This window comes from Bos indicus x Bos taurus, chromosome 24 (genome assembly GCF_003369695.1).
Source record: "Bos indicus x Bos taurus breed Angus x Brahman F1 hybrid chromosome 24, Bos_hybrid_MaternalHap_v2.0, whole genome shotgun sequence".
Taxonomy (NCBI): Eukaryota; Metazoa; Chordata; class Mammalia; order Artiodactyla; family Bovidae; genus Bos; species Bos indicus x Bos taurus.
Window position 1 is genome coordinate 56,488,153 of NC_040099.1, and position 18,793 is coordinate 56,506,945.

Below are 18,793 nucleotides of genomic sequence, written 5' to 3' on the forward strand. Positions count from 1 at the left end.
TGTGTGTATGTGTGCACCTGTGGGGCACCTAGCCGGATCCGGGTGGGTGTGTGTGTGTGCACGCACGCACCTGTGGGGCACCTAGCCGGATCAGAGTGTGTGTGTGTGTGTGTGTGTGTGTGTGTGGCGCACCTGTGGGGCACCTAGCCGGATCAGAGTGTGTGTGTGTGTGTGTGTGGCGCACCTGTGGGGCACCTAGCCGGATCGGGGTGTGTGTGTGTGTGTGTGTATGTGCGCACCTGTGGGGCACCTAGCCGGATCCGGGTGGGTGTGTGTGTGTGCACGCACGCACCTGTGGGGCACCTAGCCAGATCAGAGTGTGTGTGTGTGTGTGTGTGTGTGTGTGTGTGTATGTGTGTGTGTGTATGTGTGTGTGTGGCGCACCTGTGGGGCACCTAGCCGGATCAGAGTGTGTGTGTGTGTGTGTGTGTGTGTGGCGCACCTGTGGGGCACCTAGCCAGATCAGAGTGTGTGTGTGTGTGTGTGTGTGTGTGTGTGGTGCACCTGTGGGGCACCTAGCCGGATCAGAGTGTGTGTGTGTGTGTGTGGCGCACCTGTGGGGCACCTAGCCGGATCGGGGTGTGTGTGTGTGTGTGTGTGTATGTGCGCACCTGTGGGGCACCTAGCCAGATCAGAGTGTGTGTGTGTGTGTGTGTGTGTGTGTGTGTGTATGTGTGTGTGTGTATGTGTGTGTGTGGCGCACCTGTGGGGCACCTAGCCGGATCAGAGTGTGTGTGTGTGTGTGTGTGTGTGTGTGTGTGTATGTGTGTGTGTGGCGCACCTGTGGGGCACCTAGCCGGATCAGAGTGAGTGTGTGTGTGTGTGTGTGGCGCACCTGTGGGGCACCTAGCTGGATCGGGGTGTGTGTGTGTGTGTGTGTGTGTGTGTGTATGTGTGTGTGTGTGTGTGTATGTGTGTGTGTGGCGCACCTGTGGGGCACCTAGCCAGATCAGAGTGTGTGTGTGTGTGTGTGTGTGTGGCGCACCTGTGGGGCACCTAGCCGGATCGGGGTGTGTGTGTGTGTGTGTGTGTGTGTGTGTGTGTTGATGTGCTCTGACCTAAAATGTAGTCGCCTTTGTTCAAAGCAGACTTTAAAGAAACTACCCGTTAAGCTTCGCACCTGACCTTGACAACAACAACAATACAGGAAAAAGGACCGTGATTAGTGAAATGAGGGGAAGTATTTATTACTAGACAGCTCGATGAGCACAAATTTAGTTCTGAGTTTCCTGGCAGGAAAGCAAGTACATGTGAGATTATGTACTTATCGTCGCATGATAAAGAAAACAACAAAGTTTATCTGAAAAGGTAAGTATTTTCCTAGCAGACAATTCCAAGATGAATTTAATTCATAGGATCTTCTGTTAAGAGACACTAGATAACATAATGAAGGGTGTCTTCAACTGACATAGAAGTATTCAAGTAGGTATTTTAAATACTATAAAGGATGAAGATATAATAGGCTTCCCCAGAGGGCTGAGTGGTAAAGAATCCGTCTGCAGTGCCAGAGACACAGGAGACGCGGGTTCAATCCCTGGGTCAGGAAGATCCCCTGGAGAAGGAAATGGCCACCCACTCCAGTGTTCTTGCCTGGGAAACCCCATGGACAGAGGAGCCTGGCGGCCTACGGTCCAAAGGGTCACAGAGTCAGACATGACTGAGCAACTCACCACACACATGAAGATATGATATGAAGCATGAGGAGCCCACATGTCTGGCTCTCTGCAGAGCCGTCTTAGCCAGCCTCAGCGAGGTACGTGAAGGAGGCTGCTGGGCTGGCACAGCCTTTGGGGACTGCCGGTTTATACCCTGCACGCTGTTGCCCTCTGCTACCATCTGAAGCACATTCTGGTTGCTGGTTAAGGAAGGATGCTCATCAGAACGAGGCAGGCTTAACATTCTGTGTTGAGATTTAGGGGCCCAGACTCCAGGAGGAGGGGTGAATCCACCTCTACACGGAGCTGGGCTTTTGGGAGAGGGGGTATTTTCAGGCAGGGCAAGCTTTTATCTGAGCTTTCAGTGTGCCCACACGTTAGATGCATACCAGGACCCCAGAGCGTCGAAGAAGCTGTGTTGAATCAAGTATTTTTAATAGGAAGGTGGCATTACATGCCGTGAGGGACCAGACAGGAAATAAGGGGGCCAGGCAGTGGGTGTTGTGTACCCAGACCCGCTTGAGTCAGGGCTGGGACTGGTGACATCAGAGTGAATGCCAACAAGGCCACAGGGCCCCCTCGGTTCAGCCTGGCCCAGGGTGTCGGGGGCAAACACGGGCCCAGGGCAGCCAGAGTGGAGGCAGCCTGGGCTGTTTCAGGAGAGGCTGGAAATCAGAGAATACATTTTACGATCATTTTGCAGGCCAAACCCGATATATCTATAATCTGGTTTCATATATGACTAGGGCTTTATTTATTTTATGTTTTCATTAAATGGAGTACTCGAGTGATTGATTTATGGGGTTGCTTACGTTTGTCTAGTCTCTTTTTGGCATTACTGAGCTATAGCTGACATGTAACATGTGAGGTTAAGGTGTACAACATGATGATTTGATACACTTCTATATTGCAATATGGTTATCCCCCTGCTGTTATCTAATACCTCCCTCCCATCACACAACCACCATTTCTTTTTTTGTGGTGGGAACATTTAAGATCTACTCTCTTAGCAACTTTCAAGTATATACATCCGGTCATCTTTAAAAGAGGAGCCGCACAAACACTGAGAGTATTCGTTGAACTATTATGCGCCGTGCATCGTGCGGAGGGCTGTGCGTGTGCGAACTCTTTAGTCTTCACGAAGCTCTTCAAGGTAGGAACCATCAGCCATGGTCGCCACCTCCGTCATCATTGTCTCTGCTTTGTTGGCATGGGTACGCTCAAGGTTAAGGAGTGTAAGTAACTTGCCCCAGGGCCCACAGTGAGCGGTGGAGCCCAAACGCAGGGCAGGCAGTCTGACTCAGAGAGTGTCCCCTGCAAGCCCAAAGCCCGGTGCTGCCAGTGCCACACTTTGTTCCTGAGTGTGGAAAGCAGGCATCATTTCGGATCTCCACAGCACCTTTTCTAACGACAGGAAAGAGCAAAAGCTGAAAGCACAGAGGGACACGCTTGTCCCCCATCCCCATCCCCTTTCTCCCTTCCTCGTAATCAGATGTTAACTGTGAGGAGAGACCTACTGAAATTCACAGTCTGGGTGTGGAAGGCAGGACGAGAGGGGACGCTGAACCGCCCAGTGAACTGCTCCCACCGAGACTCAGGATGCAAGCGGAAACAAGCCTTCCTGGTTTGCCTTAGTTTAGGGAACGTATTTCCCCGTCCTTTCTAGACCAAGAGAGGTGATCCACCTCCAGTTGTAACCGGACTGAATATTGGTTCATGTAGTGGACATACAGCCTTTAATAGTTTGTGCAGATACATTAATACAATATTATGCTAATTTGTTTAGTATCCCAGTATTTTCGGTAACTATTAATATCATTAGACATGAGTGTAATTTTTTGTTAGTAAAGACCTTTACTCAGAAAGCGAGTCTAAAATACCACATCATTCTTTTTTTTTTAATTCATGATTAAATCAATGATAGCTATTTGGCAGAGGCTCAAAATGATCCCTGTTAACTTGTTTTTAATGGCATTTGATTTATATGTGTGTTCAGACCTCCAACACATGCATGCATGGATGTGTACTAATTGCGGCCATATGCATTTACACATAGTGTAATTGGTGGGAAATGAAGCATAAAATGTGAAAAATGTAAAATTATTAAAGGGTTGAAATGATTGTTTTTGACTCCTTCCAGAGCAGAGATGTTATGTGATAGAGCTTTATTTTTTTCATTATAGATGAAGTTCCTGGATAGATTTGGTGATCAGTTTTTTTAACTTTTTTTTTTAACTTTCCTAATTGTAAAATTCTTCCCTCAAATAGGCATAAATGGATGAACACATTGGTTTGCCCATTAATATCTGCTCTTCCTTTGAACTCATGCTATATCCTCCCAAGTAGGAAGCAGGTGGACTCCCCAGAACAAGGTCAGAGCCCCTGGATGAATCTGTGAGAGAACTTCAGCTGCTTTTCCTCTTTTTCTAAGCTAAGTTTGACTCAGTGGACATGAGTTTGAGCAAACTCAGGGAGATCGTGAAGGACAGGGAAGCATAGCGTGCTGCACTTCACGGGGTCGCAAAGAGCCGGACATGACTTAGCGACCAGACAACAACAACAAGTTTATAAAGAAAGAACATACCAGTTTCTAGTATCCGTGACATAACTGTTCAACTTTGAATGTATTTGCATGTTTAGGTGCAATAGTTCTGTGCGGTGCATACAGTGAACGACTCGTAATTTTATTTCAGACAATCCATGGACACAAGGGGCCAATCACTGCAGTGGCCTTTGCCCCGGATGGACGGTACCTTGCCACCTACTCGAACACGGACAGCCACATTTCTTTCTGGCAGGTACGCGTGGGTGCTACAGGGCCTTGGCGTCTGTCGCATGATCTGCTTTTGCTGGGGGAGGCTCCCTGCTGACCTGCCCACCAAGGCCTCCTCGTGACGGCTCTCCCTTCAACAAATATCGAGTGTTTATTGCTTGCTGATGATGGGCCAGCTGCCGGCACTCGGGGTCTACTGAGCACACAGTTGGCAGCCCAGAAAGAGGTGGGGTCTGCTCTCACACGGCTTTCAGTCTGAGGGAGACACAAGTGAATAAGCACCTACAGTCCTGGGGGAACCGGGGAGTGAGGTTGAGGGCTGGCTTCACAGAGGCAGAACCGCCTGAGCTGAGGCATGGTGGTGCTGAGGAAGGGCCAGCTATTCAGGCAGGGAGGGGTGGGTGTTCAGGGAGAAGGAGGTGCCTTTAAAGGTAAGTGAAGGGCCTGGAAGGGTTCGGGGCGGAGCAGTGGAGACCTCTGCTCAGGCTGTTAATTTACACAAGGCATTCAGAGAACAGGGCACAGAGTTTAAGGGAGAAGCAGCCTCATACTAACTTCATGCTCCGTTTGTATTATCCCATTTACATTTGTGTTCTGAATTTCGCACATGATGCTCTTCATTCCCAAGCTATTAAAACATTTTCAAAAATCTGAGTACCACTGACTGGCAGTGCACAAGGATACCTCTGTTTATTGATGATTAAAATGAATATTAATTAATTCAAGCAACTGAGCTTTATAATAGAACTTGTTTCATCCTCAGTGATTAATCTCCATCCCATCTTCTTTTAAGTACCTTACTCCTGATAATTACAAAAAATTTAAACATTACCAACCCCGCCCCCAAGTTAACTTAAAATTTTGTTGCCTATCCTAGGATGCAGGTATGTTTTATGAGATGCAGTGCATCACTTTAAAAGCTTTAAAAAAAATTAAACAAATAAAAGTTTAAACAAGACTTCACAACTTGAGGATGGTTTTTAAAAAATCAATAGCTAATAAAATGTAAAACAGATACAATAAATTGCTTAATTAACAGCATGCCATTAAAGCATGACAACTACCACATCTGTCCTGAGCTTTTCCTACTCTTCATCTAATTTAGTTTTCCAGTTTATTTTCTCATTATCCTTTCCTCCAGAATATATCTCCAGCATATTAATTGGCTCCTATTAAACTCTTTTCCTTAGAGACGTCACCCAGTCTTTGTTTCTCGCATTGGGTAACCGCAGGACTCATATTTATTTTAGCGAAATTCCACAGCGAGTCCATAAACTGAACTCTTGCAACAGTGGTTCTTCAGACAGTGTCCTGCCAATTGTTCCTTTCTGCTAACACTGGTTTCTGTGACACCAATTGTACTTGGACGCCCTTGATAGATATTTCCCCTTGTTTCCCGTTCTCTTGAATTCCCGAGGCGCATTCTTGTGAAACTCCCTCCATCGGGCGCATAGCTGATGTGGAAGCACCGGGTGCCCAGCTAAGCCTTGGGGGCCTGGAACCAAGCCGCCGTGGGTCGCTGCTTCCTCAGGGCTTTGTGTTTGCTCTGTGCTTTCTTCCTAGGAATAAACAAAAACAGATCTCCATTTTGTTGTTCAATTTTTCTTCCTGCTAAGAAAATACAATTCCTTATATACATGCATGCATGCTGTTGCTTCAGTCGTGTCCAACTCTTTAGAACCCCATGGACTATGGCCCTTTAGGCTCCTCCGTCCATGGAATTTTCCAGGCAAGAATACTAGAATGGGTTGCCATGCGCTTCTCCAAGGAATCTTCCTGACTCAGGGATCGAACCCGCCTCTCTTTCATTGGCAGACAGGTTCTTTATGGCTAGCGCCACCTGGAAGCCCAATTCCTCATATAATAGCTCCTAAATTTACCAGATGTGAAACTTTCCCCAGTATTTTCCTGAATGTCTAAGGTGTAAACCTTTTCCCCCTTATCTAGATCTTGAGGGTTCTGTCTGGATATATTCATGCCTTTCTTGAATATTTTTCTGTTTTTATCAGAGTTGCTGCCTAGCTCACTGATGGAATTACAGTCAGCATATACCTCAAGCTGGAGATCACGATCATTCTGTAGATGCTATCTTTTTGAAATAACCTCTTTGCTCCATCCAGTTCAGCTTGTGCTGCTGCCCCTGGACTTCACCAGATGCACTTCACCGTGGGCGTCTATGTGGCTCTGCCCTCAGAGGGCCCGGCCCCTTGCCCTTTGTCCAGACGTCCTCTCCAGGGGCCACCCTGTGTTACTTGCAGGGGTGGGTGTTGAACAGACAGAGCGCCCAGGCAACTCAGACAGCACCACATCTTTCTTGCCTCCAATCCCAATGTCAGAATGTAAAACGCAGACCATTTCTTCCCTACTTAAATTATACCCAGCTTGGTCTTAAAACTTAGGAGAAGACACAGAAGCGTCATTTCACCTTTCTCAAGAAAATACAATAAAACCTCTTCCAGGAGCATAGCAGGGTTTTTATTTGAATTAAAGAGTCAAAAAAGCAGTGTTGAATCTACCACTGCTCTACCCAAATGGGCTTGGCTGATTTATCTAGATGCGTATTGTTTAGGTCTAGTGATGGACGATAATACTTTTGTATTATTCCAGTAAATGTATTGCAATATATTTTGAAAACTTAATGAAGCCTTATTAATACAGAGCCTTACAAAAGCCATCAGCTATTAAAATCTTTGCTGAGAAATGAGTGTTAATGAGAAGTACTAGTTGGGTAATTGCTCAAGTGAGACTTAGTAAGAGGTCTGCATGCGGCATTACTTACGCTGAGAGTAGCATTAAAGCACTTCCTGTTTTGATGAATTACATCTGTTTGTGTGTCTATGTGTTCAGAAAACAATCTTCTCAGAACTGGTTTTGTGAAGCATTATTTTTAAAGGGAAAGGAAACGCCACAGTTGCTGTTTAGTTACTTTACATACTCAGCTGCTGAATGATGTAATTTGGCAATCTTTCAAACCCTTCGATTCTCCAACAACATATTCCTACTATTTGAATGTTGCACTTCAGTGTATCCACTGGTATTAGACAGGAGAGCTTTGTAATGAAATACAACCATAAATCTCTCACCTAAATTTTACCACCACCCTCCAACAAATAAGTATCCTTTTCTAGAGATGCTAATAATAAATTAGATGTGTAGTGCTTTCATTTGTTCTTCATTTATTCCATCCTACATCCATTCCAAACTACTGTTCAGCCATTTTAAAAGGATGATGTAAACCTGTAGTCATTAACATAAAAAGATTGCCCTCAACATTTTGTTGAATGAAAAAAGCAGGCTGTCCAACTTCCTTTTATTTATTATTATTTAAAAAAAATTTTGGCTGCACGGTATATGGGATCCTAGTTCCCTGACCAGGGATCAAACCCACACCCGCTACGTTGAAAGCATGGAATCTTAACCACAGGACCACCAGGGAAATCCCTCCAACTGCCTTTTAATATGAGCTGGTTTATGTAAAATTCCTGAAACCTACTTCTCCTTCTGTGGACATAGACTTCCAGATCTAGAAAGAGGTTTACCAAAATGTTAATGATTATCTCTGGAAAGTGATATTTCAGGAGATCTTTGCTTTCTTCTTTATATTTCTCTTTATGATTTGAATTGTTCATGATGAGGATTTATTTTCTTGGAAGTGAAGAAAAAAGCTGAGGTGACCAAATATAATTCCATGGAGTTTTCATTCATTCAAGACGGAGATTGCCTTTAATTTAGCATAATTTGTAGCCAGTCTCTGGTCAAGAAAATGTTAGTATTGAATAACAGAATGACTGGTTGTTTTGGTGATGGTTCTTTTATGGACCTTATTGGGAAAATTCATACCCACCCTCAATACTCCGGGTTCCTCTCTTATTTGAAGAGATCGTAGGGAAAGGATGGGCTGAAGAACAACAAATCATAGTTAACATGAGAATATTTATCTTTCCAGCTGTTTCCTACCATCATCGTTTTGTACTCTGCAGAGTTTCATGTAGCCCTGTTCTGAGGCAGGAAGGCTGTTCAGTTCAGTTCAGTTCGGTAGCTCAGTCATGTCCAACTCTTTGCGACCCCATGAATCACAGCACGCCAGGTCTCCCTGTCCATCACCAACTCCCAGAGTTCACTCAAACTCATGTCCATCAACTCGGTGATGCCATCCAGCCATCTCATCCTTTGTCGTCCCCTTCTCCTCCTGCCCCCAATCCCTCCCAGCATCAGAGTCTTTCCCAATGAGTCAGCTCTTCGCATGAGGTGGCCAAACTATTGGAGTTTCAGCTTCTGCATCAGTCCTTCCAATGAACACCCAGGACTGATCTCCTTTAGGATGGACTGGTTGGATCTCCTTGCAGTCCATGGGACTCTCAAGAGTCCTCTCCAACACCACAGTTCAAAAGCATCAATTCTTCAGCGCTCAGCTTTCTTCACAGTCCAACTCACATCCATACATGACCACAAGAAAAACCATAGCCTTGACTAGATGGACCTTTGTTGGCAAAGTAATGTCTCTGCTTTTGAATATGCTATCTAGGTTGGTCATAACTTTCCTTCCAAGGAGTAAGCGTCTTTTAATTTCATGGCTGCAGTCACCATCTGCAGTGATTTTGGAGCCCAAAAAATAAAGTCTGGCATTGTTTCCACTATTTCCCCATCTATTTCCCATGAAGTGATGGGACCAGATGCCATGATCTTCGTTTTCTGAATGTTGAGCTTTAAGCCAACTTTTTCACTCTCCACTTTCACTTTCATCAAGAGGCTTTTGAGTTCCTCTTCACTTTCTGCCATAAGGGTGGTATCATCTGCATATCTGAGGTTATTGATATTTTTCCTGGCAATCTTGATTCCAGCTTGTGCTTCTTCCAATCCAGCGTTTCTCATGATGTACTCTGCATAGAAGGTAAATAAGCAGGGTGACAATATACAGCCTCAACGTACTCCTTTTCCTATTTGGAACCAGTCTGTTGTTCCATGTCCAGTTCTAACTGTTGCTTCCTGACCTGCATACAGGTTTCTCAAGAGGCAGGTCAGGTAGTCTGGTATTCCCATCTCTTTCAGAATTTTCCACAGTTGATTGTGATCCACACAGTCAAAGGCTTTGGCATAGTCAATAAAGTAGAAATAGATGTTTTTCTGGAACTCTCTTGCCTTTTCCATGACTCAGCGGATGTTGGCAATTTGATCTCTGGTTCCTCTGCCTTTTCTAAAACCAGCTTGAACATCTGGAAGTTCACGGTTCACGTGTTGCTGAAGCCTGGCTTGGAGAATTTTGAGCATTACTAGCGTGTGAGATGAGTGCAATTGTGCGGTAGTTTGAGCATTCTTTGGCATTGCCTTTCTTTGGGACTGGAATGAAAGCTGACCTTTTCCAGTCCTGTGGCCACTGATAAGTTTTCCAAATTTGTTGGATATTGAGTGCAGCACTTTCACAGCATCATCTTTCAGGATTTGAAATAGCTCAACTGCAATTCCATCACCTCCACTAGCTTTGTTCGTAGTGATGCTTTCTAAGGCCCACTTGACTTCACATTCCAGGATGTCTGGCTCTAGGTGAGTGATCACACCATCGTGGTTATCAGGGTCGTGAAGATCTTTTTTGTACAGTTCTTCTGTGTATTCTTGCCACCTCTTCTTAATATCTTCTGCTTCTGTTAGGTCCATACCATTTCTGTCCTTTATCAAGCCCATCTTTGTGTGAAATGTTTCCTTGGTATCTCTGATTTTCTTGAAGAGATCTCTAGTCTTTCCCATTCTGTTGTTTTCCTCTATTTCTTTGCATTGATCACTGAGGAAGGCTTTGTTATCTCTCCTTGCTATTCTTTGGAACTCTGCATTCAGATGCTTATATCTTTCCTTTTCTCCTTTGCTTTTCGCTTCTCTTCTTTTCTCAGCTATTTGTAAGGCCTCCCCAGACAGCCATTTAGCTTTTTTGCATTTCTTTTCCATGGGGATCGTCTTGATCTCTGTCTCCTGTACAATGTCACGAACCTCCGTCCATAGTTCATCAGGCCTCTATCTATCAGATCTAGTCCCTTAAATCTATTTCTCACTTCCACTGTATAATCATAAGGGATTTGATTTAGGTCATACCTGAATGGTCTAATGGTTTTCCCTACTTTCTTCAATTTAAGTCTGAATTTGGCAATAAGGTGTTCATGATCTGAGCCACAGTCAGCTCCCAGTCTTGTTTTTGCTGACTGTATAGAGCTTCTCCACCTTTGGCTGCAAAGAATATAATCAATCTGATTTCGGTGTTGACCATCTGGTGATGTCCATGTGTAGAGTCTTCTCTTGCGTTGTTGGAAGAGGGTGTTTGCTATGACCAGTGCATTCTCTTGGCAAAACTCTATTAGCCTTTGCCGTGCCTCATTCCGTATATCAAGGCCAAATTTTCCTGTTACTCCAAGTGTTTCCTGACTTCCTACTTTTGCATTCCAGTCCCCTATAATGAAAAGGACATCTTTGTTGGGTGGTAGTTCTAAAAGGTCCTGTAGATCTTCATAGAACCGTTCAACTTCAGCTTCTTCAGTGTTACTGGTTGGGGCATAGGCTTGGATTACTGTGATATTGAATGGTTTGCCTTGGAAATGAACAGAGATCATCCTGTCGTTTTTGAGATTGCATCCAAGTACTGCATTTTGGACTCTTTTGTTGACCTTTAGGAAGGCTGTTAGACCCTACCAAAGGCATCCATCAATCATTTGAAGGATGGCTCAACTTTTTAAAAGGAGAACCCAGGTATAATCATGGGTTTTTTGGGGAAAATCTTTCCATCCTTCGCATTCCAATAAGATATTCTCTTCCTGTCCCCTTTTGCCTTCAACCTATTTCTTGTCCGTGGCTAAAGCTAAAGGAAGGAATTAAAAAATAAGGCTGTGTCTGAGCCTATTGGATGCCCCTAGCATTCTGAGCCACCAGCAGAAATCAAGCCTCCTACACATTTTCATAGAAAATCCATAAAGAATGAAAAATACTTTGTAGTTATTTATCAACTGAGAAATTATATTTTTTTTTAAAAAAGCACAGTATGCCTGTTGATGCCAGTTCATTTTAACCAGCGGCTTTCAGGATAATTTGGATCTGTTCTACAGTAAGAGAAGTAAATGATGATGTTCTGTTACTCTTTGTACCTGTGAGAACTAGCAAATCAAGCTTCATCATTATTTATATTTAAACTATTAGGGTATCTCCAGAAAGCAATAAAGCCCTGGTTTTTATCTTTTATGGAGTCTCTAGGAAAGGGAGAGAAGAACACAAGGAAAGAGCCCCTTAGAAGATGGCCAGAAGGTACTGCCTGGCTTGAAATGTTAACTGTCCCTTAACAGAAAGAGTTAATGATAATCATACATTTGGTTTTAAAATGTGACCTCGTACACTAGTGATTTTTTTTCACCTCTGTGTTGTGTTCGGCACTATTATTAATGCAGGAAAATCAGTAACATTAGTCATCTTAAAAGGGTTATTACTCAAGATGATTTAAATTGTGAAAATGTCAGTGGAGCCTGCATGCGTCCTGCCAGAGATGGTGTGATTTACACCCCCTGACACCGTCCTGCTGCTGAGAAGGGCCGGGGCAAGGAACGGCTTCCGTTTGGCAGTGACCCAAACACAGGGCGGTAGCACACCTTCCGCGTCCCAGGAGCTGCCCAGGTCCCCGTGCCAGCCCTCCGTACACACTGGAGCATCATCTGCATGCTCCCCACAAATCCCAGTACCATGCAGGCGGAGGTGCTGCTGGAGAGAAGAACTGGGCACACAAATCAGTGCAAAGAAAAGTATTGTTTCCAAGACCGCTTTCCTGACCTGAGCATCAGCGTGCTTGCCATGTGACTCGTGTATCAGTAGCACAAAAGCTGAATACTGAAAAAATGTTAAGTAATACTTAGAAGCTAAAGGTTTCATCAGACTCACTCAGATGACAGTTCACTTAGATAACTGCCAATCGGCATTCAGCACTTGACCTGAATGCACAGTTGTTCATGAGCCTTAATTTCCACATTATTTTCCATTCATGTGAATGGATGAAGAGAACCTCAAATTCCAGTCAGAGCCAGAAAAGCCCCCCCAAAAAAGGGCAGAAATCACCAACTGAGGGAACACACCCTGCAAATGAGGTGTTAGAGCGTGCTCTTTTTTAGCAGCAGAGCAGTGGGCACAGGCAGTGTTGAGAGGTGGTTGATTCTTGCTTTTTCCTTCAAATAAACTAGAGCTTTCCAGAAACTGAATGTGTTTAAAGCAGGTGAGGAGGGAAGGTGTGATGGGAGCGGAGCTGGGAAAGGGGTGAGTTTTGAGTTTTGATCTGCCTCACCTATTACTCTGTCTGCTGCTTAACCTCACTTCATTTTCTCCAGCTGAGTCCCCAGACTTGTCTTTGGGGCTCATTCTTCAGGGGGTGCAGGGAGCACTGTTACTAAAGAACCAGAAAAGCCTGCCATTTGAAATACCCGCAGTTTCCAAGTACTGTCTGATTGAACCATTTTATTAAAATGTATCGCTTAGCTCCCTTCATAACAATGATTGGGGTTTGGGGGGAGTCTTCCCCGGAGGTCACTTCCAGTGCGAGCAGTATGGGTTCCATCCCTGGAGGGGGAACTAAGATCATACATGCTGCGCAGCCAAAAAAAAAATGGGGACAACCCTGCCACAGCAGTTAGTGCCATTGAAAAAAAAAAAAAAAGTGGAGGGCTTTCCTGCTGTCCAGTTGTACCCAGCAGGTAAAATTTCTCTGGATTTATGCATTTTCTATAACAGCATCAGAACAATTTCAGATAACACTGGAAGGAGCCCTTCAGAGGTTGAGAAGCACCCCTTAGGTGACCCTGAATCCCGTGAGGAGGAGCAGGTGACCGCAGGGCTGTGTCCCTTGGACCCCGCTCCATGGCGGGGACGGGGAAGCGGCTCCCTCAGTGACTCGCGTGCCCCGTCCCTGCCCCCAGATGAACACGTCCCTGCTGGGGAGCATCGGCATGCTGAACTCGGCGCCCCAGCTGCGCTGCGTCAAGACCTACCGGGTGCCCCCCGTGCAGCCCGCCTCGCCCGGCTCGCACAACGCCCTGCGGCTGGCCCGGCTCATCTGGACCTCCAACCGCAACGTCATCCTCATGGCGCACGACGGCAAGGAGCACCGCTTCATGGTCTAGGGCTGCGGCCCGCGAGTTCCGTCTCCCAGGTCTCCAGGTCCAGAGCCCCCCTCCCTCGGCCCCCACCGCCCACCCCGCGCCGGGGTCATCGGGGGCAGTGGGGTCTGTGTTCTCCTGCCCCCGCCCCCGTGGGCTGGGGCTGCCCGCGACCCCGCAGGACCCGCCGCCCTGTCCCCAGGTTGTCCCCCCACCCCCACCCCCGCACCGGGAGGGGCGGCTGGCGGTCCTGTTGCTCGGTGCACCTGGAGCCCGAAAATCAATAACCACTGTGATTGCACTGCCAGCGCAGATCAGCAGTTTCCGAGCGCTGAACCCCACCTCCAAACGAGGTGGGGACATGGTCGTTCCGACATTGGGTTTTATGGTCGTGTGGCAGTCCTAATCATTGATACTATTTTCCTTTGGATTTCCTAAAAGATGCTATCGTTTACCAGAAGGATTCTGTGTTTACATGATCTCTCTCTCTTTTTTTTCCTTTCTGGGAGATTGCTCGGAAATTACTCAATCCAATTTCCTAGGGTTTAGCCACTACCTTCTTTATTAACAACTAACCAATTGAAGATTAATGAGAAAATACACACACACACACACACACAGATTTTCGTGGAGAATAGTTTCCTGGACACCCAGCCTTCCAAAATGCTCATATCCTGTTCAAGTGATGCTATATTTAGTAGCTGAAAATCAAAATCATCACTACTGAGGATCTAGTTAATATAATCATCCAGTCACGAGAACTAATCTCTGAAATGGACTTTTGTAATAAAGATCCAAGTTTGGAAGCATAGCGTACACCTGAAAAGAAGATTCTTGTGTCTATAGCTACAGATCTTTTTAAGAAAGAACTTACCCCTTCCTTCTAGAAACTTCACAGACCTGCAGTTCCCATATGTCAGCTATCATGTAATAGTTACAATTCAGCCTTCAAACCACTACTGACCAGTTAAAGGAAAACTAAGACAATATTTCTTTTAAACAAGTGTCCTAGAAAATCATTAACTGTGGCACAGGCATTTGGGAGTATACAGTCACCCTCAGTGTCTGCGGGAAATCAGTTCTAGGACCCCCGAGGATACCAAAGTCCACGCGTACTCAAGTCCCTGGTGTGAAATGGCAGAGTACACGAAGGGCCGGCTGTATATACACCTGTGGGGCTCTCAGTCAGTCTGAACAAGCACTGCAGTGAGGGTGTTCATCCCACTTCTAAGTAAACGTTAACCAGGGCACTTTCTTCTCCTTCTGTCAGATTATGCTGGTTCTTTGCTCATAGTAATGGGGAAAAAAAAAAATCCATAAAATAATATTTTGGATGACTTGCTCCTAACAACCTTGATCTGTATATAGTTGGGAATTTGGCTGGTTGGCTGTTGATTGGTTGGTTAATCAGGCAAAATGGTTTATTAAATACAAAAATAGAAAGTAATTTATTAAATTCAGAAAAAAAAATATGAAGTTTACAAAGAAACCAAAAGGGGTAAAGGGAGCATCTGATTAAAAGCCTAGGCTGACAGAGTTCGTATACAAAAAAGTATGGTCACAGTCCAGGAACAAACACAGCTGTCACTTTATTGAAACAGATTTCTAAAGAACATGTTAGGAAATCAAGTCCACCAGAACACCTCTCTCATAGTGATAAGAAGTATGTCATGTCTACTGATGGCAAACCCACCCTATACCTTGGTTTTAGACTTTAGGTGTTCTTCAAAAGTGAATTCCTGCCACATGCATGTACATTGTATTTATAAAGATCATATATGTAGCTTCCCAGGAAGAAACTAAGAACTATACAACGTAGACTTGGTTTGGTGAGTGAGCTATTGTGCCCGATATAGACAGAAAAACCTGAGGAGAACACGGAGGGGCTCTCATTTTTCCAGTGGTTTCCCGAGTCTTCAGTGCAAATACCCAGCACATGTTTACCTTATGAACTGAAATGAAGATTAATTTATTCTAGACTACAAAGCTGCTTTGGAATGATGAAGTACAGGTATACTTTAGAGATTTTTTTTTTTTTTTGAAAAAACAAAATGTTCACTGCGTCAGAAGGAAGGTGTGAGATTTGTGGGCAGGCCACCCCCAAAGAACAGACCGCATGCCCCACGGAAGTTTAGAAGAAAGCTGTGAGGACCTGGGCAGTGGGGCTCGGCCAGCCACATACCCCGGCTGCAGAGACAGCCGTGATTGTTGGCGAGCAGAACATGACTGTCGTAGGATGCCGAGGTGGACGGTATCTGCTGGTTAGACAGTCACCTCTAACTGCTACACTAACATTTGCATTCTTGTTCCCACAAATCTCTCCTTGACTCTTTGAACAACCACAGCTGCAAACTTCATCACAGCTCAGACGTCTCAGCACTGAGGTCAACTTGACATTGTCCTCCCAGCGTACGCTTTCGGTGTCTTATTGACATTGTCCTCCCAGCGTACGCTTTCGGTGTCTTATTGATATTGTTGGCGCTCTACTTGAGCCTGTCCTTGTAAACGTGGAGATGTATGCGTGGCTTCACTGGTGATGTCCAAGCTCAGGGTGCCGCGTCGCGACACCTGTATGAAAACGTGATGATTGAACTCACTGCGTCCAGCACGTGAAGGAAAATGTCTGCCTCTCGAGATGCCTCTTGATGACGCCACTTAACAGATTCTAAATGTGCTGACTGTCCCTGTGTACATATGTGTGTTAAAATAAAACCAAACTGTACCGAAGGTGGTTTTTCTCATTGAAACCATTGTGCATTCTTTTTAAGCATTCTCCATTGAGATCTCCCCCCACCCCCACCTTTGGTATTAAATTAAGCCTTCTATTTCTGTTTGATTATTCATTTCCCTGGAAAGCCAGCTTCCAGAAAGGTGAACCTGTCCACAGAGGAGGCCAGAGCACGGAGAAGTCCTCCAGGACTGCGGAAGTGACAACCAAACTCTCCTACCAAGACTCCACGGCGCCCTCTGTGGCTTGGGCAGGGGCATTGCATGCATGTTGCTTTATCTCCACCCTAAATTGCTCCTAAATAGACTGTTAATTGTACCAAATTATATCTCGTCAGATTTGATGACATGGGTTGGCTGCCCTGGGGTGGGGGGCTGGGCTGAGATCATTAAATCCATTTCAGTTAATATTCCGTTTGGCTTGAATTTGAATCCCTGAGGTAAAGGGTATAATTGGTTTTCAGGAAAAAGCAAGAGAAACAAAATAGGTCGTCCTTGCTCACAGGGGGTTAGACATGTCAGTAGTGACTGTGGCTCTTTTCTGATTTGCAGATAAGAATTTGAGCCAATCATCATGTAACAATACAGTTTTCTTTAAGAAACAGGCGGGCATTAGAGTTGACTCTACCATCACTGGCCCTATTCAAATGCCCGGTGTCCATCCCAGGAAGCGTTTGAGTATCTGCCGATGTCTTGAATGTTTCCTTATAGGGAAAACAGGAGCAGTAACAGTCCTATGTGATTGGTGATCACATAAACTGATCAAATGTGGAAAGGGCATGACATTAATAGGAAGGTAAAGCCGAGCAGTGCTGGGTGAACTTTCACCTTTCACCCCTTTCGGCTGACTGACAGAGCTGAGTGTTGAAGAAAATCAATACTTTGGAGCCAGGAGGGGAATATTTCCAGCCTCTAACTAGAGAATGTATTTTGACAAGGCCAAGATAATCCAGGCTGCACAGGAGAAAGAGAAAAGAAGACTCATTTTTAAAGCTTGACACTTCAAGGTGTTTTTGTACAATGGTTTAGAGATCGTCAATACATACAAATACCAAAGGTCGGAAAGAAAAGCTAGAAGAATTTCAAAAATTAGATGTTCAGAGCTCTCTGCTGTTTACAAACTGAAAAAAAAGACCACAGAGAGGTTTGTGCTTGGAACCATTTGCATGAACAGAGCTCACAATTGTGTGCTTTAAGTCCACCTTTAACCAAATCTTAAATTTATAGAGGCAGCTCTGTGAAATAAGGAATGCCTAAAAAGTGATTTAGATTTCTGGGTTTTGTACATTTTTTCTTGGATGAGGGTTGTTCTTTGAGTGGTTACATTGTCCTCTGAGATGTGTTAACACATCGTTAACATCTCAGAATCTCGTTTTTTTTAATTCCTACTGTGGACTTCTGTGGTGGTCCAGTGGCTAAGAATTCTCCATGCAGTGCAGGGGACTGGGACGTGATTTTGATCCCTGGTGGGGGACTAAGATCCTGCAAGCCAAAAAAAATTTTTTAAATGCTTCTAATTCCAGATTGCTGTTGCTCCTGCCCTGCAGACATGTAAATCTTAGTCCCGCCTTCACATGTGGCTCAATTATTTACATGAGAAAAAAGCACCTTTGGGACTTCAGTTGTTCCCAGTGTTCCAAATCCCTTTTAGCAAATTATTTTTACAAATATTCTAGTTAGTGCTCTTCTAAGCAAGAGGCTTGTGCATCTCTAGGAAGAATTTACTCCCTTCTTACTAGCAAGATTAGATCCATTTGTTCTGTGGACAGGTACGTCCATCAAATGGATATAGATTTGTTTCTTTCCTATAGATAAGAAAGAAGTCAAATCGTGCCCTACCTTCCAGCCAAATGCAGAAAGACAAAGGAATCCTGAATACATAAAGTAGCTAAAATAACCCGTCTAATTCCTCAAGGACAAGCAACACTAGGCAGTTGTAAACATGCTGATTGTATAAATGATTAAAATAACAGTGAAAATATACCCTTAACTTGTATACTTTATTTCCTACTAAAAAAAAAAAATCTTTCAGGTGGCACTAACAGTAAAGAACCTGCCTACCAATGCAAGAGGCGTAGAGATGTGGTTATGCCCCTGGGTTGGGAAGATCCTCTGGAGGAGGGCATGGCAACCCACTCCAGTGTTCTTGCCTGGGAAATCCTATGAACAGAGAAGCCTGGTAGGCTGCAATCCATGGGGTCACAAAGAGTTAGCCATGACTGAAGTGACCTAGCGCACACACACACACTATTCTGAATAGATCTGGCTGGAAATCTTTGTTCTCTTTGTTTCAAAAGGAGAACACAGCCAGCCAAGACTCCTCACTATTCTGAGATTTCCCAGAGAAGGCCAGGGATCCAACTAGCGCCTGACTTGCCTGTGTGTCCTCCGTCACTAAGTCTCATCCAGCTCTACGACCCCATGGGCTGTGGCCCACCAGGCTCCTCTCTCTATGGGATTTCCCAGACAAGAATACTGGAGCAGGTTGCCATTTCTTCCTCCAAGGGAAGGAATGATGCCAACCCAGGGAT

The 18,793-nt window shown here is 44.9% G+C and overlaps 1 protein-coding gene and 1 long non-coding RNA gene across 5 annotated transcripts in view; one reads left to right on the forward strand and one right to left on the reverse strand.

Annotated features, from left to right (window-relative positions):
* Positions 1-16,282, forward strand: part of WDR7 (WD repeat domain 7) — a 354,748-nt gene extending 338,466 nt beyond the window's left edge. For 2 of the 3 annotated variants that reach the window (XM_027526250.1, XM_027526251.1), the window contains 2 exons: positions 4,349-4,453; positions 13,356-16,282. In XM_027526250.1, the coding sequence (XP_027382051.1) occupies positions 4,349-4,453; positions 13,356-13,559 (309 nt within the window). In that variant the 3' untranslated portion in view covers positions 13,560-16,282. Of the gene's footprint in view, positions 1-4,348; positions 4,454-6,437; positions 7,249-13,355 lie in introns of those variants that run through there. The other variant, XM_027526252.1, reaches the window with a different exon arrangement.
* LOC113882973 lies at positions 5,094-14,507 on the reverse strand. 2 transcript variants are annotated; one of them, XR_003508511.1, is made up of 2 exons: positions 14,410-14,507; positions 5,094-5,987 (listed from the first exon to the last, which is right to left on the reverse strand). It is a non-coding gene; the product is annotated as an uncharacterized LOC113882973 (long non-coding RNA). The 2 variants fall into 2 exon arrangements; XR_003508510.1 differs by lacking the exon at positions 14,410-14,507 and adding an exon at positions 13,428-13,513.
* Positions 16,283-18,793: the final 2,511 nt, after the last annotated feature.